At 39.5% G+C, this 22,971-nt stretch overlaps 1 protein-coding gene across 2 annotated transcripts in view; it reads right to left on the bottom strand.

Annotated features, from left to right (window-relative positions):
* The window catches only part of Mrps27 (mitochondrial ribosomal protein S27), a 65,522-nt gene that overhangs the window by 35,083 nt on the left and 7,468 nt on the right, over positions 1-22,971 (bottom strand). For both annotated transcript variants that reach the window (XM_090331806.1, XM_090331807.1), the window contains exons 3-4: positions 15,177-15,247; positions 13,230-13,288 (exon numbers count right to left, since the gene is read on the bottom strand). In XM_090331806.1, coding sequence (XP_090187932.1) covers positions 13,230-13,288; positions 15,177-15,247 — 130 coding nt within the window. The remainder of the gene's footprint in view (positions 1-13,229; positions 13,289-15,176; positions 15,248-22,971) is intronic.

Below are 22,971 nucleotides of genomic sequence, written 5' to 3' on the forward strand. Positions count from 1 at the left end.
GCAGCAGTTCAGGGGGAAAGAATCACCCAGCTCAGAGAATTACTCTGTGTGATCTGATTTTAGGCATTTGCCTAAGTGATCCTCAAAACAACAGGCCTGCTATTTCTCATTTCCTTGGAGCATCTATGCTGATTCATGTTATACACCATCAGAATAAGACAAAACATTATGTGATTCCCTTTCCTATTTCAAATAAAAAAATATACGTATATACAATATGCCAGGTAACAAAGTCAGATATTGTAACAGGATGAGATTAACCAAAGGACAACAAAAGAGAAGAGAAATAACATAGTACATTAAGAACAACAATCACACAAGATAAAGCTCCATATCCTGGAGATCCTTTCATTTAGCCTCATCCTATATGGCCTCATGTATGTATCTATTTCCTTGCCTTTTTTTTGCAGTGCTAGAGATAGAACCCAGGGCTACACATGCAAGGCAAGTGCTCCACCTCTGAGCCATGCTCTCCCTGGCCCCCGGCCTTTCCCAATGAATTTTATGCGTATCTGTAATTCTATTTGGTGGGATTTTCATGTAACTCCACATGTCAGTCCTATTACAAAAGCTTTGAACCTTTGGGAAAATCTTCTTTTCCTTTTCTGATACACTTTCCAGCTCTGTGAAATGTGTAAGTTAGAAGACATGAACCTAAACAGCTTGAACTGATTAAGACAATACACTGAGATCCAACCTTGTATAAATTTTAAGAAATGATCTTTATTTGAAACAGGAAAAGGAAGGGGGGAAAACAAGATGATTGGGAGGGGATGGGGTAAGGAAACGGTGACAAAAACATAAGAAGGGGTATCAATGTGTGAGAAATGATGCACCTACTACCTGACAAATGTAACTGTAACCCAACAATAAAAAATTAAAAAAATTAGGAGTTCAAAAATTATTTTTCCCCATTACCTTATGGGAAAATAACTAAAATGGAGATTTTTATCCATACAACAATCCAGTCCACTGGAAATAGCTGCCATACTGACAAGTAGAGCAGGGGTCTGGTCTTGGTTATGAGCCGCTCAATGATGCCTATTCAGCAAATTCTCACACATATGGCCATGCATATACTTCCTGATCGCTACTTGGAAAAAGTGGTTTGGCATAATGGCTAAACAAGCCTTCAGCTCTAGCTATCTATTTCCTCACTAGTTGTGTGAGTGTGTGTGTGTATTTTTAGGCAAGCTACTTAATGTCTATTGGCTTCCTTATCTATAAAATGAAAAGAAAAAGCATATGCGCTACAACAGCTGTGAGGGGACTCAATCAGTAACATGAGATCATGTGGTCAGCACTTGGTACAGCTGTTATTATCACAATTTGATGAAGCTTTGATTAAAGCTTGTTATCTTGTGGTATCTCTCTCGCCCACATACCAAATAAACAAACCAAGTCAGAAGATGGTTTCAAGGCTCAGTAGTAGCAGCTCAGCATGTCATAAATAATCAGTATACACTGGGCACTGCTGAATGCTAGTGATACAAAGAAAACACCATAGGGTCACTTTTGGCCTGCTGCTGGACACAATATTAGAGGATAAATGGGAATTATATGAAACAACTACACTATAATCAACAGTAATGAACCAACTCCCTATAAAGAATGGGATGGTGGAAATAAGTAGACTGAAGAAAAAGATGAAAGGGTTCCATCTTGAAAATCAAAAAGAGGATGAACACTGTATTTCCAGAATTTTCCCTGAAAAGCACTGAATAGAACCCTTATATGATTTGATGATGTTCATAATTGGTTCACTACTTATCCAGATGAAAAACAACACAGAAACCAGGTTTTCATGGTTCTTTGGTTTGTGATGTCTAGGAAAACAAAGTATCTCCCCTTGGTTATTTTCTAAGGCTTTATAAGTACAGTAACAAAATAAACAAGAAAACATGAGAGCATGAAGTCCTCCAGGGTAGGCATTTTTCATTATTAGTGTTTAGTGCCTAGCAATGTGCACAGTAGTAATTCAAAGTAGGTCAGTAACCTAGTCATAAGACCTAAAGCCACACAATTTTTAAAAGAAAGCATAGGATGAATCGTCTTGACATGGGATTTAGCAATCTTAGACATGATACTAAAAGTAGAAACATACACACACACCATGCTGATACTCTACCCATCAACGTGAAATAAGGTCATTTGCAGATATAATCATGTTAGCTTGGATTTCTTTTGGGTACTCTAGTCCAGTAGTCCACTAGTGTACTTAGAAGAGATAAAACCACAAGGAGAGTGGCATGTAATAACAGAAACAGGGACTGGAGTGATGTATGTAAAAGGAAGGTATGGAACAGATTCACCCTTAGAGATTTTGGAGAGAGCCCTGCTGTCTTCATTTTAAACTCCTGGCCAAACTGTGAGAAAATTCATTCCTGTTGTTCCAAGTCACCAAGTCTCTTATATTTTGTTATAGCAGCTCTAATGTACATGGACAAAACAAGGTAGTTAGGAGGCTCAGAGCAGAAGTTAAGAGGGAGGCATGTGAAGCAACTGGCCAGTGAGGAAGGCTCAGGCACAAGATTCAGAGTACTGCTATAGGAAGAACCAGAGAAAATCATTTTACTGCCAGGACAACAAGATTTTATGCAGGAAGAAAGGCAGATGTTCAATATTTAAGTCACTGGATGTTTGCTGCCTGGAGTATTTGAAGATCCTATACTAATATGAAGTTTTAGATCACATATGACCAATGTAGCCTGAATGAGGCCAACAAAATGCCATTATTGTGCAAGTTGGATCAGTGCTGCTGGCTGTAATGCTATAGCACCATAGAGTCTGGGCACTGTTAAGATCTGGCAGAATTTGAAAAGGAAAAGAACAAATTCCCAAGGTTAGTACTGTTTAGTTTGGAGAGGAAATGCAATTAATATTTGTTGAGCAATAGTAAATAAGCCAGGAAAGGGAATTCCACAAATGCAGGGTTTATGTTAGGGATTAGTGATATCTGGATGGAAAAAAATAGGTTGAAACAAAATTATATAAGTAGTCTTGAAATGTGTAGCATCAAGAACAGGACTTAGCCTTGAGGAATGGGGAGATTGGGTAATGAGTCATTTAATCTTCTAACTTCTAGTAAATGGCAGTGGGTCTTCTAATGACTGCCATAACATGAGTCACATAGCTTTAGCACTTTAAGAAAATTTGCTTGTCTCATCTTTTCTTCTTTTCCTCTTAAGGTTTTATCTCATGTCGTTACTTTGGTACTTGGCATATTGTATATACATTTATTTGTATATTTGAAAAAGGGAAGGGAAGGAAAAACTAGATGAGTGGGGGGAAGGAAAAAGGGAGAAAAACAAGGGAAGGGATAATAATGTTCAAGAAGTAATGTACCTACTACCTGATGAATGCCACTGTAACTCTTCTATTCATTTAAAAAATATGTGGATGTTGTTTATGTCTGCTTTTCAATTGAGAATCACAAAATCTCAGAAATTAGACTAATGAAATTAATTAAGGCAAAAGTACTTTAAACTCATAGCTAATTTACGAAAATGAAAGAGAAATTCTGATTTGAAATTTAAGGATACTTTAGAAAAAATATTGTCCTTTGAAGCCATTAGAATGTATACATCTAGTTATACAGTAGTTTTTTTCTAATAATCAAAAAGATAATGGTATCCAAAAGACTTAACTATTTCTGAATCCAGTTCAGAAGTAGGATCTGTATCAGTTTTAGGAATCATAAGATGTGGCACAAACCTGTGTGGTAAACAGGGGCCATCTTGAGACCTGGATTTTGAAGGCAATGGAAGCCCCCCATGTTCCTTGCGCTCTTTTTTTTTTTTTTTGCCAGTCCTGGGCTCGAGCTCAGGGCCTGAGCACTGCCTTGGACTTTCTCAAGGCTAGAGCTCTACCACTTGAGCCTCAGCACCACTTCCGGCTTTTTTGTATGTATGTGGTACTGAGGAATTGAACCGGGTCTTCGTGCATGCTAGATAAGCACTTTAACCACTAGGCCAAACTCCCGGCCCCCCGTGTGCTTCTTCATGCTCTGTCTGCGGTGGCTCAATTCCTAGCTGAGGAAAAGGTCAGCCACTGCAGGGTGGCAGCAACATGGATTCAGAGATGTGTCAGTCCTCGGTTCACCAATTTCACCACAGCAAACATGCTTTCCAAAGTGAGGCTCCCGACTCAGTCAACCAGAATGTACTTTAGTGTCTGTAGTAAGTTGTAACCTTTCTGGAGCATTTCTACAAGTAATAGGTGACTGGTTCCTGTGTTATTTTCCATCTTTATTCTAAAACTGAGGACGCTGAGATGAACACAGTGAAGTAACCTGAGGAGAGTCTGACTGTAACCACTCAGGTGAACACATGGATCTTCCAGTTCCCACTGCACTTACTGCTAGCCACATTCCCTCCACCATTGATTTTTCTGCATTTCATTCTGCAATTTATTTAAAATCATTTTTAAAAAACTGCTCATTAAATGGTAATACACAGATATTCAGGACTTCAATAGAGTTCAGTCATTCCTTCAACAATATTTACTGAGGCCCAGCTATGTTCCAGGCATGGCTAGGTGCTGACAATTCAAAATCAAGTGAGACAAAAATCACCCTCAAAAAGTATACTTTAGTTAGTAGTTCTCCAGAAATATATTTTGTCCAAAGTAAGAAATGCTGACAGCCAAAATCAAATTTATTGCTGCCAAATATACAGATATCACAACAAGTGAAAAACAACCTGTACTATCTTACTGTTATAAGATCCCAAAAAATATCGTGCTCAGATGTTCCTTCCAAATAAATATCCAAGAAACGATCACTACAAAATACTTGGCCAAAATGATCTGAGCAGAGGCCAAATGATTACTATCTGCAAAGAAAAATAATACTTAGAAGTAAAAAATAAAACGAGGAGGAACTTTTCAGAGACATTAAATGCTACTTTCACAGAAGAGCCAACTTTGACAAACATATGCATGACGATTAGTCTCAACAGTTTTCCTCCCTGTTTTTAAACCTCTATTTTACTCAGAGTTGAAAGCTAACTTTGCTACTGTGGTGGTGAAAGAGGCTCCTTAAAAAAAAAAAAAAAGTAGGGGCCGGAAATTTGGCCTACTGGTTAAAGTGCTTGCCTAGCATGCACGAAGACCCGGGTTCAATTTCTTGGTACCACATATACAGAAAAAGCCGGAAGTGGTGCTGAGGCTCAAGTGGTAGAGTTCTAGCCTTGAGAAAGTCCAAGGACAGTGCTCAGGCCCTGAGCTCAAGCCCAGGACTGGCAAAAAAAAAAAAAAAAGTAAGACAGAGATAAGGAAGAAAGAAGCCCAAGACCAGCCTGCAGAATTTTTTGTGGGGTGTTGGAATTCCATTAAATTGATAGATAAAATCAGAGATTGGCTGTTAAATGGTTTAAAACAAACATAAAGATACAATGAAACATTTTGTCAGAAATCACATTAAAGAACATGGGCCAGGAGTCTGGCCTAGTGGTAGAGTACTTGTCTAGCATGCATGCTCAGTACCACATACATAGAAAAAGCTGGAAGTGGTACTATGACTCAAGTGATAGAGCTCTAGCCTTGAGAAAGTCCCAAGGACAGTGCTCAGGCCTGTGTTCAAGACCCAGAACTGGCAAAAAAAAAAAAAAAAGGAACAAAGATTTTTCCTTAAAATTAAAAAAATATTTTTCATAAGAAATATTTTTAAATATGGAAAATATTGTATATTTAATCATAACCTTCAAGGCCACGGCAGCCCAGTCTTTTGCATAACAGTGAGGTACAAAAATAGTCTTTTCTTTCTGTTTCTGCAGTGGAGAAGGAAAATCAGCCATCTGTCATATTGTATACACATTTATTTATTTGAATCAGGGAAGGGGAGGGAAAAAAAGATGATGGGACAAAGGACAAAGGATAAACCAGTGTAAAGGCAATATTCCCAAGATACTATGTTGGAATAAACTTTACAACTTGGGATGGGGTAGGGAGAGGGAAAATGGGGGAAAAAAAAGATGGGAAGGGGTAACAATGTTCAAGAATTCTCATTACCTTACAGATGTAACTGTAACTCCTCTTTATATATCACCCTGATAATAAAATTTAAATTACAAAAAAAAGAAAATCATCCAAATAAAAATTAGTGGGAATGCTGACATTAAATCGCTTAAACCATTTAGAACAACTCTGTGAATCTAAGATATTAAAACTGGAAGCAGTCCTTCCTTTTCTACTTTAAATGTTTAAATGTCCTCAGCCTCCAAAACTTAACTGTTTTCAGTCTCAAATACACTTTGATTACTGACAGGGAAACATCTTGCCAGAGCCTGGTTTGATGCAGTTTGCCTGTTTGGTTCTTTTGGCTTCTTTCTTCAGACAGCAAGCATATGGCTTCTATTGCCCCCTTCTGGATTATTGTGGCTGCCACAGCTTAGCAACATGATGGACCACATATATTAGTAAGTTGGCTTTAGGGTCTTTCCTCTCTGGGTATTAAATTCCTATGTCCATCAGTGACTATTTTCTCCTGTTTCTGCGCCCTAGTGAGTGACTCCTGCACCCAGATGCCTTCACGGTAGGGAATAATGTTCTTAGAAACCTTAAATTCAAATTTGAAATACATTTTCTCTAAAAGGTAAAGTATAGAGAAGAAATAGTTCTTGCTTTCCAAGATGTTAAAATCTAATGAAGCCAACATTAAAGCACTAACTTTCCATGACCCAAAGCCTGTTTTAAGGGCTATAAAACACAGTTTCTTTAAGTATCCCAGCCAGCCCAAGGCAGAGACACTGTCTGACTGCCTGCCAGCATTATAAGGAAGAATCAGCGGAGATTGAGTAAAAATCATACAGGTATAGTATGGCACGGCTGACACTCACATCTTGGTATCTATCTGTGCTATTATCTCTTCTTCTACACTACTTACTGCTTAAACACATACATACATGCATGCGCGCACGCGTGTGCACACACACAGTTTTTTCCCTAGTCAAAAGCCTAAAGAAAATAAGTGTCGCTACATAGCTAATATAATGCAACAGGGGATTGGAGATTATATTTAAATGATGAGAATGAAAATAAGTTTATGGATGTAGTAGAGTTTTGAACAGTCCTGAAAACACAAATTGTATTGTGTAGAAAAGCGGTGAGTAAAGATCACAAGCAATGGCTAGAAAATAACATGGCACATGCAGAGATGAGCAGGCCAGTCTGAGAGCAGTAAGAGTACTCCACGTGACTTATCAGCAAATGAGGGTTCCAACAGTCTACATGAATGAGGTACATAGAACTCTCATTTTAACTATTGCAGTATTGTTCCTGTAACATCTGTCAGGGCTTTTACCGAGGGAAATAATAACCTGTGTGGTTTCACCTTTGGGAAGCTATATAACCTAAATACCAGTAAACAATTTGTTTTCATGCAGCTGGAGTTGGAAAACCTGATTTTAAGTTCCAGCTCTGTTCATAGCTATTACTAGCTATGAAACAGTGATACAATTTGTCTTTAAAATAGCATTGTTATTAAAAAGCACAGAACAGACATTAAAATATAAAATCTGCCTATTCAAACTTAATTGGAAATATAGCATGAAAAGCACGGAAGATCACTAAAGAGAGTTCACATCAAATACTTGTAGCTCCTCAACTGTCCTCTTCACAAACACACAGCATCTGGAAACACTCAGGAACTTAACTTGCTCTTGGCCTTAATTATCAGGATGGGATCACCAGGAATTTGTGCTTCCAGATTTCTCAAAGGTTCTGTTTATATAACCAGTTCTTCTTTTTTTTTTTTTTGTCAGTCCTGGGCTTGAGCTCAGGGCTTGAGCACTGTCCTTGAACTTTCTCAAGGCTAGCACTCTACCACTTGAGCCTCAGCACCACTTCTGGCTTTTTGATATGTATGTGGGGTACCGAGGAATCGAACCCGGTTCTTTGTGCATGCTAGGCAAGCACGCTACCACTAGGCCAAACTCCCGGCCCCATAACCAGTTCTTCTTTAAATACTATAATGTCTTTAACCAAACTGCCTTACGTGCAAACCTCTACTGTACCACAGTTTATATACTAAATAGAAGAAGACTGCATCTATATGTCTTTCTGTCTTTGTCTCTGCCATATGGCTGTGATACCTGGCTGGGGCTTAAACTGAATGCCTGGGCACTGTCCTTGGACACTTTTTGCTCAAGTCTAGTGCTCTGCCACTTGGCCAGAGCACCACTTCAGGCCTTTTCTGAGTATGTGGTACTGAGGAATTGAACCCAGGGCTTCGTGCATGCTAGGCAAGCACTTTACAACTAGGCTATACTCTCAGCCCAACTTTTTTTTTTTTTTTTCCAGTCCTAGAGCTCAAACTCAGGACTTGGGCACTGTTCTTAGATACTTTTTGCTCAAAGATAGTGTTCAAGGCTAGTGTTCTGCCACTTGAGCCACAGTGCCACTTTCGGCTTTTTCTAAGTGTGTGGTATAGAGGACTCAAACCCAGGGCTTTGTGCATGCTAGGTGAACACTACCCCTAGGCTGTGCTCCTGGCCCTTGATTATGACTTTAGAAGTATGGAGCTAGCTAGTGTGAAAAGTGTTTAATCAAAGGATTTTACACTGTGGGAGAAAGATATTTCTTTTCTTTCTCTTTTTTTTTTTTTTTTTTGGCTAGTCCTGGGCTTGAGCTCAGGGCCTGAGCACTGTCCTTGGACTTTCTCAAGGCTAGTGCTCTACCACTTGAGCCTCAGCACCACTTTTTCTACATATGTGGTACCGAGGAATCGAACCCGGGTCTTCATGCATCCTAGGCAAGCACTCTACCACTAGGCCAAACTCCCAGTCCCGAGAAAGATATTTCTATATAAAATTTCCATTTTTTTTTTAGATTTAATCTAAAAGAGTTCTGCAGTTACTAGAAGAGATTTGCTTTTACTTTTTCCATTTAAATCCCATCTATATACAATCTTCAAAAATCTGTACTTTGTAGATCTTTCAGAAACAGACAATAAGAAAATGTCAAATATATATGGCACAATAATTGTTTCCTAGAAAGTAAGTATGAATAACCAATGTCTAGAACCACAAAATTTACAAAAAGTATTTATAAACAAGATTAGAAACAAAGTCTGCCACTGAGATTCAGAAAAGAAGAAATCACCTACCCTTTCTGCCACCTAATTTTATATCCATTAGTTTCTTTTTCATTTGCATGGTTAAAATGGTTGAAGCTTCACTTCCACTGTTGAAGGGCTAAAGTTTGTGAGAAAGAACTTTGTGCTTTCAGTAGTAGAGCTGAGCTTCTATCTCACAGAGACTACAAAAAGAACTTTAGATGTAGAATATGGGTGAGAGGGACCCAACATTATGTGTCCTTCCAGAAATATCTACAGTCAAATGAACTATTCCCAACTGGCAGATCAAAGTGGGGACCCTTTTCCTTCTGTCCTATCTGAGGGTCTTTTCAGTACTTTTCTTTTCTTATGGCTGAATCTCTTTATATGTTAGGTTTTCTTTCTTTGTTTCTTTGTTATGAAGTATGGAAATACTGTTGAGTCTGTTTTCTGGTTTATAATGTGACTGTCTTAGGGAAAAGAACTGGCACATACAGAGTCACTGGCCTTAGCTGATTAGCCTAGGACCTGAGGTAAGTCAGGCTTTCATCCCCAGCTGCTAGAACTTGGACTTGTGACATGTTCCAAGGAAATTACATAGTCTGTCCATGCCTCAATCCCACAGGTTCTGAAGGGTGGCAGGGCTTTAGAGGTCATGTGGTCTGACATTTTCCACCTGGTACCAGGACAGGAAGGGGACCTAATGGGTATGGTTTGCCAATTGCTCTCACAGTCCATAGGCATAAAATACAGTATAGAAAACTTAAAAACCTGCTCTATGTGGACAATGAAAAGGCAATAAAAGTTCAGCTTATTGTCTTCTACATCTTCATTTTTTTTTTTATTAACCAGGGTTTAGTTTTCAGTCCATTTTTGAACCTTCTTGTTTTCAACCTTCTATTAGTCCTGCTGACTAATTTTTTTTTTCCCCCTCCTGGGTACATTGCTCTCTTCATTTCCACTTTCAACTACCACAAAACAACTCTTTTTTTCACTGCACACAGAAACAACTATTTCCCTCCAATATTTGTCACTCTTAATGATTTATTCTGTTATTAATTCTCTTGGAACACTGTTGCTATTATATACATTTATCAGGAATCTACTGGCAACAAATTACTCTGAAAATCTTAAAAAAAATAAAGTTAAGTAAAATATACCCACAATATAAAATTTAAAGGTACATAAAGAATTCAATGAAAAGTTACCTAGGACTTTCTTTGGAAAGAAACCATGACTAATTTTTGCACAATCCTGAGATATTCTGTAGAATATTCTGAGATATTATACATGAGACTCTGATTCATCAAATAAATTGAAATATGGTAATGTGTACTTGTAATCTTAGCTGTTCAGGAAAAATAGGATAATAGTGTCTCAGACTAGCCAAGGCAAACGCCAAATATCCTATCCATCAGATAACTGAAGTAAGAAGGGGCTGCAGAAGTGGCTCAGGTGGTAGAATACCTGCCTTGTAAGTAAGAAGCCCTGAATTCAAACTCTTGTCCTAACAAACCAACCAACCAGTGGAGGACCTAGAACTGCTGGGATTATAAAATGGCATAAACATTATGGTCTCAGCAGCAAAGACTACTGGGGACAGTTAGGACAAGAGCCTCCAGAGGTGCCTAGTCGTCACATGAGAGGAGTAACAGAGTAACCAGTACAACCACTGCAAGCAAGTGAGAAAGAACTAAAGCTACTTAAACATCTTAAACATGTACATACATGTTTCAGCTCCAGTTGGAGTAACAGCACAGAGGTAAGAAAAGTTGAGTCTGAAGTAACAGAAGTCAAGGGAACTCATCACCAGGTCCCCATGACTATACCTCTGACATTTTGCTATCATCTAACACTGAGTCACCAACAAGAACCAACTCTCTCCTAAGCCTATGTATGAATTAGCAAACAACTAGCCAAAGTTCTCAGCATAGGTGAAGCATAAAAAGTATTACTAAAACATGCTCTAAGAGTTTTTTTTCACTTTCTCAGACCCTTTTAACATTAAAGTAAAAGGGAAGTTGGCAGTGTGCTAACAGAAAAACATGTGTGCTGTGACACACATCTACGTCCTCAGAGGAGGATGGGTAATCTAGGCAGGCAGGCAGAAACAGGCTCTTATAACACAGACCTGGGGTGATATTTTCACCCTCCAAGGAAGCATCAGGTAGAAAAATGAAGCTATTTTGGTCTTTCTTTTCAGGCTAGCTGCCAACCAGGAACCTGGAGACATGCAGGGTGCCATCTGCCATCACCCAGCTGTTCCTGACCTGCCATCCATCTCCAAGCAAGGATGCCTGGTAGCTGCCAGGTCAGCTAAGCAACCAGGACAGGAAGGATGCTGGGCCAGGGTATAGCTGGATGAAGTGCTAGCAGCACCCAGCTTGCCATGCATCCCTACTTCTCTGTATTGCTGGGGTGCTCAGGCAGGCTGCTCTCCATGACAACATGGAGGACCACACTGGGAGAACACCTACTCAGGGAGCTTGGCAACCATTTCTTCTTACTGCAGGACAACTTAATATTCACCACCCTTTTGCTGGAGACCAAAGGCCTACTTCAAAAATGGTCAAATTCTTTGTAGAGAATATGTTGTATATGTTCATTGGAAACTTCCATCATTTATCCTTCAGAAAGACTACACTGCAGATTAAATAATCAATTCTGATGACTGATGCTGACAGTAATAGGAATGAGTTTAATTTCATGCTTCTATAAACTACCATGGCTCCCCAAACGGTTCCAAAGTCAAAGTCAGTCTTTAAAAATGCAACCTGCAAATGTTCTTGTGGAAAAGGACACCAAAGGGAAAGGAGGAATCTACAAGGCTTGAGTCTGCATTCTATTAGCACAGTAATCAAATACTAATCCAGGAATTGTGAAAGGTCCTTAAAACTATGAAAATTATGGCTTTTACTGAGACACAATTTCCTAAGAGCATATACTTTGATCTCTTGAAAATGGTGACAGTTCACATCCAGCTCACATGTCTACATGTAGAAAGGGCCTGGGGCAGCCAATTTCAGAACTAAAGTGTATGGTCCAGGAACAATGTTCTCCACAAAGTCTAAAGGAAGAAGATGGCTTCAGATGGAACTCTAGAGCATGCAAGAGGCTCCCAAGATTCAGGCCTTGCCTGGGTTACACACTGAGACCATGCCTAAAAAAAAGTCTAACAAAAAGTTACCATAAAATAGTAATACTGACAGGGCTGGAGATTTAGCTAAGTGGAAGAGCACCTGCCTGGTAAATGCAAGCACCTGAATTTAGTCTTCACCTCTGGAAAAATTAATAATAGTAGTAGTAGTAATATCAACCCAATATAGATTCCCCAAAGTAATCTTTTCTTTTCTTCTCCTCTCTTTCCCTCTCTCTCTCCCTTTCTCTCCCTCCCTCCCTCTTTCCCTCTCTCCTCTACCCCCCCCCCAACCACTCTTGTGCCAGTACTGGGCTTAGGGTCTGGAGCACTTGCTTGGCTTTTTAACTAAACACTGGAGTTCTACTACTCAAGCTACACCTCAATATCCAATTTTTTAAATGTTTAATTAGAGAGGACTTAGTGCCCAGGCTGATTTTGAACTGAAACTTTCTGATCTAAGCCTCCTGAGTAGCTAGGATTACAGACATAAAAAGTTTAGATGATGGTCAAAGAGAAATAGCAACAACCCATTGATTACAGGAACTATGACATTTCCTTTGCTCCTGTACTTGACCCCTGTTCCCCAATGCTCTACACCGCACAAGTGCAATTTCTATTTGAAGTATCAAATGTATAAACTCATGAGAAAGTATGTAAAATCATATTCCTGCACATTTATTAATTCTACCATTGTAGATAATGATAAGAGAAAAATATAGATGGTCCTTTAATAGGTTACTGATCCAAATAATATATTTAAAACATAAATATGACACAGGTAAAAACTGAGAAAGCTCTTCATATACTGAAAGGTCTCCAAAACATAAATTTAAAAAGGGTTAAACACTAATTACAATATATATGATCTGTTTTTGTCAAAAGAGGGTGTGGGGGTAGGACTGTAGCTCAATGACAGCAGGAGTACTTATTTTAGCATCATGAGGCTCAGGTTCAATCCCGAAAGAAAAATGTGAGGGAAAAGTTTTAAATGAAGGTGTGAAATCAGAAAATACACAGGCAAGTACAATGGAAACTTACTTGTAAAGGTAATATTCTGCATGGTCTATTTCTTCTCGTGATGAAATGTTGTCTACAAACTAGAAGAGAAAAAAAAAACCCTGGATGATAAAAATTAGGGCATACTCACATATTGCTCTTAAAAAAGGCAGAACACTCATATGGTATGAGTCCAACTCTACAATTCCTTCATGCTGATTCAAAAAAAGAATATACAATGGTTACCCTTTACTATGTGCAGGACAACCTTGGTCAGAAAAACTGATTAAAGGCCAAATCTCAACTTTGCTCAGAGTAAGAGGGGAGATCCTTCTATTATGCTTACAATTAGCTGCCACTCATTATCTCTATAGCCTCATCCTATTGCCTAAGCTCTAAACATATGGGAACACAGAGCTGAGAGGATAAAGATTCTTAATAACTAAAAGAAAACATTGCTTGAACATAAAACTAATTTAGAGAACTCTCTTTTAGTCATAACAAATTTTCTAAGGATGGATTCTACTCTAAAGTAGAAACTCAGAGGCAAAAAAACAGAGGCGATAATTCAATAATGCAGGTTATAAATATAATTAAAACCTCATGAAGAGGGAGAAGAAAGAAAAAAAAAAGGATAACTTTCTAAAAATAACCAGGACTTATAGAATGGATCTACAAATGCATTAGTGTAGTGCAAACACAGGCCCAGAGCTTTGGAACCAGTTCCCCTGGGAGCTTGTATGGCAGAAGCAGATGGCTCAGCCCCTCTGGGACTTAGTTACTCCATCTGTATAAACATGATAAAGGCTCTCTGCCCTGAAAAGTATGGGGCTCCAGTGACAAAATGTCCACAAAAGCTCCTTAAACTCTGAAGTACTATCTAAGCTAATAATAAGGATTATAGCCCACAGGTTTTCCCCATCATGAAAGGGATGGAGCAGTGGAGCTTCAGTTCTGCTCCAAAATGCTAATTCTGAGCACAAAAACTGTATGCTGACTAATTGAATTGTTTTCCTACTGAAAGAACAATGGTAAGAAGAAGGGGAACTAGACCTCTCCTATCTTGCTTGCTCTAGATTTAAGAGTGCCATGAATGTAATGATGGTGTTCATTTCTACAAAAAGCTTCCACAGGATCTCATTTTAATACCACACTCTCCCTAGGAGATATGACTGTCCTCATGCTGGAGGACATGGAGAAAGGCCCTGCTACCCATTACCACAGAATAAACCCATGATCAAGTCCAGAGCCCTAGTGAGACAATAAAGGAGACCTTTGAGGTCACAAGCATAAGGGTTTGAGCCTAAGCTGTGTGACCTTGGGAAAGTTACTAACCCACTCTACGTGTGCTCAAACATACCCATACAGTGTGGTACAGAAGGTGTTTTAGTAATGGTTAATGCCATTACTATTCCTCATTCCTGGTCTGATCTTGCATTCCAAGCCTGGCATTAGTCCATTCATTCTTTTAAAAAACTTTCTCAGCTACCAAAACTACTAATCACCAAATGTCAATCTAATGGATATACAGTATTAGCTTTAAATCAAATGTCACATAGTACTAACTTCAGACTAATCTTAGCTTTTATTTAACCAAACCAGTTTCTACTATACCATAAAATAGCTATTAGTTACAAACACATGCCACATTATCCTCTGAAAAATATTTCAGAGGAAGGATATTCTTTTTTCTTTTTCTTCTTTTTTTTTTTTTTTTGTGCCAGTCTTGGGTCTTGAACTCAAGGCCTGAGCACTGTCCTTGGGCTTTCCTCAAGGCTAGCACTCTTACCACTTGAGCCACAGCACCACTTCCAGCTTTTCTATATATGTCGTACCAAGGAACTGAACCAGGTCTTTGTGCACGCAAGCACTCTATCACTAGGCCAAATTTGGGTCCCAGGAAGGATATTCTTTCTTGACACAATCTCTCTAAGCCTTCCCTGCTTTCTTTATTTTCTTTGAAAATATACTGTATTTAAATGTTCTTACCCGTGATATTGTCAAAGAGCTAACAGGCAACTTTCTCTCATATGTTTTATCCATTAAGGATGCAAGATCAGCTGTGAAGACAAAGGAGAAAGAATCTTGTTAAAAACACACAATCGCACGGAAATATCTAACAGAAACAACTCTGCCAGATGGCTGCTAACGTTATAAAGTCTGTAATAAAACAGATTGCTCTTTTTTAGAAATTGTTTTTAACAAAAATTAAAGAGGTGGAATCTTTAACTTTCATTTCCTGCATGGGGAGCAGGAAAATGTCTGTCTTCTCCTTTTCTCCTACCCTTTCTCTCTTATTCTCAGCCTGTGATCAGAAACTAGCATGAGTACCTATCCTCTGAATCCTATAGCTATAAAGGACAAACTGCCTGGTAACTCATGCCTAGAATTCTAGTTACTCTTGAAGTAGAGATCTAAGTATCAAGGAGCCAGTCCAGGTAGACAAACTTAAGACTCTAACCTCCTATTAACCAACAAAAGAGGTTACGTGAAATATGGCTCAAGTGGAAGAGCAGACAGATGAGTAAACAAAAGGAGTTCAAGTGCTGGTACTGCCATATGTGTGAGCATGCACACATACGTACACACACAAGCAACAGCATCTATTCTCTTGTCCTTATTTTCTTCCACATGTCTCCTTTTCTTTGATCCCCTTAACAGCAACAAGGCTTTGAAGAGTTTTGTTCCTATTATTGTTACTGTTTTCTGGTTTTATGAGAATGGGCTGTAGTATAGGTTGGCTTCAACCTCACAATCAGCCTGCCTCTGCTTCCCAAGTACAGGGATTACAAGCAAGTAATCAGTCATATTTGATACCCCTATTAACTGCTTCTTAGTTTCCAGTCTTCAACTCTAACCACATTTTTTTTCCCATTACTACACCAACACCAGTGACCATTTCTACACTGGAAAATTCAATGGCTAATTGTCCACCGTCACTTCACTTGCCCCTCTATCTATTTGTGTGAGACCATCCGATCCTTCATGAAATATTTATTCTATTTTTTTCTCTTAGTTGTTTTTTTGTTTGTTTTTGCAGCATTCTTCATTATGTCCTCTAGATGTTAAAATGGTCCACATCTCAGTAATATTCTTCCCTTCACTACCAGTACTCAGTCTCTAGGTAATTTCTCCATAATCATCACCTGCAGACTATTGGCTCCATGTCTCACTCTCACTTACACCTTTAACTGCATTTAAATTGCTTAGTTGTTATTCCATTTGGGTGACTAGTAAATCTTTAAGGATTATGCATCTTAAGTTCAACTTTCCTCTCTGTAAAGGAAATGAGAAGGACACTGAAGGTCAAAAAAGAATATCACCCCAAACCCATTGTTTTTTACCCTTTACCCAACTGGTCAACAACTCCTATAGGCTCTAGAACATATAAGCTATATGTCATTACTACTACTACAAGCCACCAATCTCTCATCTCTCGGCCTTGCTTTAATAGCCACCTCACCCTTACAGGAAGGCTTTGAAAAGACAAACAGATCCTATGATTCTCTTTCCTTAACCAGCCAGTAACTTCTACTTAGGATAAAACCCAAAAGTATTTTCTAGGAACTACAAATGCCTACCAAAGCTAGTCTCTGCCCCATAAAATAAAAAGTAAAATGAATGCAGACAGGGATGAATACACTAATATATTCTCAGTCCTTCTAACATTGCAATGGAAGTCCTCAGGGAATATTTAAGAAAGGAAAAGAAGAGGAGACACCAGAGATCATCAGTAAACTTGTCACAGATAATCCCTTGCTCTGCATTTGGCCATTTTCTCTCATCTATTCCCTGGGGTACTGACCACAGCAACTCGGTAGCAAACAAGGAAAATACTTCCTAAGCCTCTTAAAACCTGACATAATATAAAAATTAATGGCTTTTCTTATGACTACCTTGAAGGGATTGAAGCCATATTATTAAAGAATATAATAATAATAATAATAATAATAATAATATCCCTAAGTCCTTTTAAAGAAGGCAATCAATGTTGTCAAATCTACTTGCTCAGGCTAGATGTGAAACAGCTATCTGTACCAAATCTTTATGATCATTTCCTGAAAGATGGAAACTCTTACACTGTGATGACAGGAATATTAAATAATGACTTCCCTTTGCTTAAAATTTATACCTTGGGACCGGGAGATTGGCCTAGTGGTTAAAGTGCTTGCCTAGCATGCATGAAGACCCGGGTTCGATTCCTCAGTACCACATACATAGAAAAAAGCCGGAAGTGGTGCTCAGGCTCAAGTGGTAGAGCTCTAGCCTTGAGAAAGTCCAAGGACAGTGCTCAGGCCCTGAGCTCAAGCCCAGGACTGGCAAAAAAAAGAAAAAAAGAAAAAAAAATTTATACCTTAAAAAAAGCATTTTGAGCACTGTAAGCCTGGATACTCAGATGGCTGAGATGTAAGGATTGAGGTTTGAGGCCAGCCCTGGCAGGAAAGGCTGTGCAATGCTTATCTCCTATTAACCATCTAAACACTGGAAGTTAAAGCTGTGGTTCAAAATCGTAGTCTTGAGCAAAAAAGCTCAGGCTTCAATATGAGTTCAAGTCCCATGACCAACAACAACAAAAAAGCAGGGGGAGGAGTTCACAAAGAGGGTGAATGAGGATAAATTATGGTCAACATAGTTTATTTGCATGTACAGAAACAGAGCAAGGAAACATACTGAAATTGATCTAAGGAGGGTGTAGGATACCAGTGGCTCACATCTATAACTCCAGCTACTTAGAAGATTGAGATCTGAGGATGGCAATTCAAAGCCAGCCCATGCAGGAAAGTCTACAAAACTTTTATTTCAATTAGCCACCAGAAAGCCAGAAGTCGAGCTATGGCTCAAGTGGTAGAGTACAGAAAGCTCAGGGACAGTGACCTGTGACCTGGCCTTGAGTTCAAGCTCCAGGACCAACACACACACACACACACACTTTGACTTTATATCCGCAGGATGCCAGTCACCATTAATATTCCCGTAAGACAAATCACTGTGTAAATGTGCAAATACCACAATGAAACCTTCTGTACAAATAACATATGCTGCTAAAAAGATACTACTGACTGAATTAAAATGGCCCACTAGCCCCTTTTTCTTATGGCTTCTACACAGAACACAGTGTCTATCTATAACAAAACACTGATTGAGATGGCCAGTTAGGCCACCTGGGTGTGGCAACCAGAGTTGACCAGAAGCTGTCCCACCATGGAATCTTCAGTCAAGTGGAAGTGGCCAGGCATCAAAAAGGCAACAGCTGCAGAGCCAGCATCTGATAAGTAACATTTGCATACTGCAAGAGAGTGGTTTGCTGCTCAGTATTATGTGACCTCATATTATAGCACTGGTTTGATGAATGAGGCGGAAAAAAGCACCGCACTGAGTGGGGAGGGCGGAGACAGCTGCAGCCTGCAGAGGGTTGGTATCACAGGCTTCTAGATTGTGGTCTTCTACCATCAAAGTCACATTTCACGTTGGCCCAGTGATGGGCCAGCAGATGCCCAAAGAGAGGTGCCAAAGATGATTTCCAGCAAGTTTTTTTTTTTACTTTCTTTCTTTCTTTCTTTCTTTCTTTCTTTCTTTCTTTTCTTTTGCTTGTTTGTTTTTTCTGTATATGTGGTACTGAACCTGAGTCTTCATGTATGCTAGGCAAACACTCTACCACCAGGCCAAACTCCAGCCCTTCCAGCAAGTCCTGAACACATACTGCAGCTATGGGTGTAAACAACAAAGGGAAGACAGAGCTGCAATGAGAATTCCTCATTGATCAAAACTGATAAAATGAAGCTAAGTTTGAAGATGAAAGGCAGGCAGTATGAAATGGCTCTAGCCTGAAGACCAAAGTATCACTGGTGATTTAAGAACATAAAGGATTTTTTTGGAGGACCTAGCTAGTATAGGTATTGGCGTGATGGCGCGTTAAACTGGTAGACATTTGAACCTCCCTGAGGGGCTTTTAAAGCTTTAGATTCATAGGCTTTATATCCACAACATCCTAAATCTGTGGGGTTGATATAAACCAGAAACATCCACATTTTAAAGCAACAGCTCTAGCAAACGCTGGTACAGCCAGTCAAGTATTAGTAGGTATGTTTGAGAATGATCATGAAGGGAAGAAACACAAAAATAGGTTTTTAGGTGTTTGCTTCTAAGCCCAACCTCAAACAGGAATCCTACTGCTGGAACAAGCTCAACTATCTATCCTTTCAAAAATATTTTCCACAATAAAAATAAAATATTAAGATATTAAACATTTTCCCCCAAACAAGTGACTGAGTTTTCAATGAGATAGAAATAATTGCTAAGAGCCAAAGACAACATGAAAGCACAAACTTGGAGGCCTTTAAGAGAACATAGTGTCCGTGTGTGCGTGTGTGTGTGTTGAACTCTTGTGCACTTGGTTGGCTTTTTTCGCTCAAGGCTAGTGCTCTATAACTTGAACCAAACCTCCACTTACAACTTTTTGTTGGTTATGGAGTTAAGAGTCTCATGGATTTGTCTACCCAGACTGACTTCAAACTGAGAGCCTCAGATCTCAGCTTCCTGAGTAGCTAGGATTACAAGCATGAATCATCAGTATTTGTCTTACGGGAATATTAATAGTGACTGGCATCCTGCGGATATAAAGTCAAGGTCTGTGTAAAATAAGGTGATTCAGAGATCCTCAAGTAGAGCCAGGCCAACTAGGACTATATCTGTAGAGAAAACAATGCACACTGCAAAGTAAACCACTGTTTTCCCCAAAGAACTCTATTTGAGGGGGTGGGGGGTAGGGGTGAGGGTTATTACTGGCAATTGAACTCAGGACCTCGTGTTAACTAGATGTCCCATTTCATAAAGATATGGAACCTTATCTGGGCGCGGTGACTCACTCTTGTAATCATAGCTACTCAGAAGGCTGAGATCTGAGGATCAAGGTTCAAAGTCAGCCCAGGCACTGAAGTGTGTGAGACTCTTATCTCCAATTAACCACTAGAAAACTGAAAGTGGTGCTTTGGCTCCAGGGGTAGGGTATTAGTCTTGAACTGAAGAGCTCAGGAGCAAACATCCAGGACCAGAGTTCAAACCTCATGACCAAAAAAAAAGGATATGGAACCTCCCTGTTTCTATGAAAATTGGCACTGGAATTTCAAATGTGAGTATGTTGATTATCAATCTCTTTGAGTAGTTTGGACATCTCAATAGTATTGACTATTCTAATCCAGGAACAACAACAAAGACTAATAACAGATATTCAAATGTATCAGTAACTATGAATGATTAAAAGACAATGTAAACAGACTACATCTTCTACCAAATGCTAATGATTGTGTGATTGGCTAATGAAGCAAACATCTAGCTATATAAACCATATGCACACAGAAGAATTGAAAATAAAAGTATATGACAAGATAAACAACAAACCAAAAGAAAGCTCATACAGCTATAATCCAGACCTAATAGCCTCAGTGTTTTTATAGAGTGGATCACTACGTAAAGATTTTATCAGGAAATTCATTTTAACCTAGTGAAATCCCAAGCTTCATAATGTTGATAAAATTTTCAGAAAAGAATGGCATCTTCTTAGTGACCACAAAATCTACAGTAGAGATGATGAACTAGAAAAAAAGACCTGTGGAGGCTGGTAGCTTTTATGAGAAATTATTCCAGTTTTTCATGACTTCTATGTAACTGAACATTACTGTTACCCACATCAGCAACATTAGCCCTTTTGGACTTCGGGACAAATATGTACCATATCTAATTTAGGTAATAAATCATCATAATTCTTCCTAGGAGTGATCTAGAAAAACTTTTAGGTTGAAAATGGGTCTTTGTTTCTTCCACTTTAAAAGAAAAACAAGAACAGATAACATATCATGCTTAGAAGTAAGGGCCAGGTGACACAGGCCTGGAATCCTAGCTACTCAGGAGGCAGAGATCTGCCAGCAGCCAGGCACAAAAGGACCAGAGTGGGGCTTGGCTCAAGAGCTCAGGGACAGCACCCAAGCTGAGGTCAAGCCCCATGACCCACCAAAAAAAAAAAAAAAAGAAGCAAGGAAAGTAGGAAAGTTATCTTGGGGTCTAGTTTGATGAGAGGTTTGTAGATTTCCTATTTATTTTTCTGTCACCAGAAGCTTTAAATTAGTTCAATAAAAGCTTAATTGGTTCAATAAAAGACAAATATGATAGTAGGCTGTGTATACATATAACTAGGAAAATGACTTATCTCTCAAACTATCAACTGCTGGTAAACATTAAAAGCCTAATAAACAGAAATGCAAATAAAGAACTGTCAGAGAAGAAGACTTCCAAAAATCTACATAAGGGCCTCAAAGTAGGATCTGAAAAAATACTATCCGCCAAAAGCTTTCACAGAAAAAAAAATGTAAAATTAAACTTCCACTGAAACGAGAGAAGCATCGGTAATACACAGACCTGAATTCAAGCCACTAACGATATAATACTTTTTAGACTGAGGGAGGGGGGGGAAGGAGGGAGGAGAAAAAAAGAGAAGAGGAAGGGTAGGGAGGGAAGGGAAAGATTTCCCTTGCTTTTGTGATCATTTACAAACTGAAAACTCAGAAATAAGAATTAATTTCTACTCATAAATCCGAGGATCAGGATTGGGCAACAGAGGAGAGAAATAACGGATTTATAAGCTGATCACTGTTGAAGCCCGGAGGCAGTTTAGGGTCCCGGTGTCTTCATGTCCCTTTTTCCTTTCAGCCCTCAGTGCTGAGGTCAGGGCAGTAGAGGACCTGGCCAGGCCTCTGGGGCGGTAAGAATGTCCCTGTGTGACAATTCACCGGTCTACATACAGATTATGATCTACACGTGTCGATGAGCACAGCAAATGCAGTGAAGAAGCATTTATGGAAGAGAACCTTAGTGGTCTTACAGCTATCCTGAGAAGGCTGCAAGGATGAACTCAGCAAGACAGAGGCCCCCACACCCACACTGCCCAGCCTCCAATGGGAGCAGCGGGAATGCAGGCCTCATATCGGCCCTCCTTCCTCCTCCAATCAGTGAGCCCGCCCAAAGCACCTCACGGCCTTCCTTCTCACAGTGTCCAATCACAGCGCTCCACATGCCCAGCAAGGCCCCGTGCCCAGCACCCAAAGGCTGAGCTGCAGCCCCGCATTCCCCACAGGGGCTGCACTGCCATCTACCGTTCAGTCTGAAAAATGCAGGAGTGTCTGAAGCACCTGTCTTCTAGTCTAGTCCTAAAACCTTTCTTTATGTCAAAAGCAAGGAGCACTGGTCCAAGTCAGGCCACTGGGCAAGCAGCACGGCTGTGCTTAATTTATAAGTGCAGACACCCCTGGAAAGCTGCAAACCTCGAATACAGATGACTACCTCCCAGTACAGATTTCATACCACGCTGCCAGTGAAAGGCACAAAGTTGTAAGCATGTATGGTAGGAAAGGGGCTCTGATTGGACAGGGATGATGGTAGGTAGTCTCAGAAGAAGGTCACCTTCCAGAGTGTCAAGGAAGCACAGCTTCTCCCAGTACCAGTCCTATCAGAGGAGGGCACTCTTGCATGTGGCTTTTGTTTATAGATGATTATCACTTTTTGGCAAACAGCTTCTGCTTACTCAAATACCAGTGACAAAGTCCCTGGAATAACAGAACTGACTACACCTAACCCTCACACCAAACATGGTGGCTTCATGTCCTCACCTTCCTACCTAAGAAGGTGTCTGTAACAGTTAGCTTTCACTCTTTATCAGTACTTCCATAAGCACGTGGCTTACAATTCATTTATTGCACATTAGAACCTTTGCCATATCATGATTTAAAGCCAC

The sequence above is a fragment of the Megascapheus bottae genome, chromosome 4 (genome assembly GCF_031878675.1).
Source record: "Megascapheus bottae isolate mThoBot1 chromosome 4, mThoBot2.hap1, whole genome shotgun sequence".
NCBI classification, from domain to species: Eukaryota; Metazoa; Chordata; class Mammalia; order Rodentia; family Geomyidae; genus Megascapheus; species Megascapheus bottae.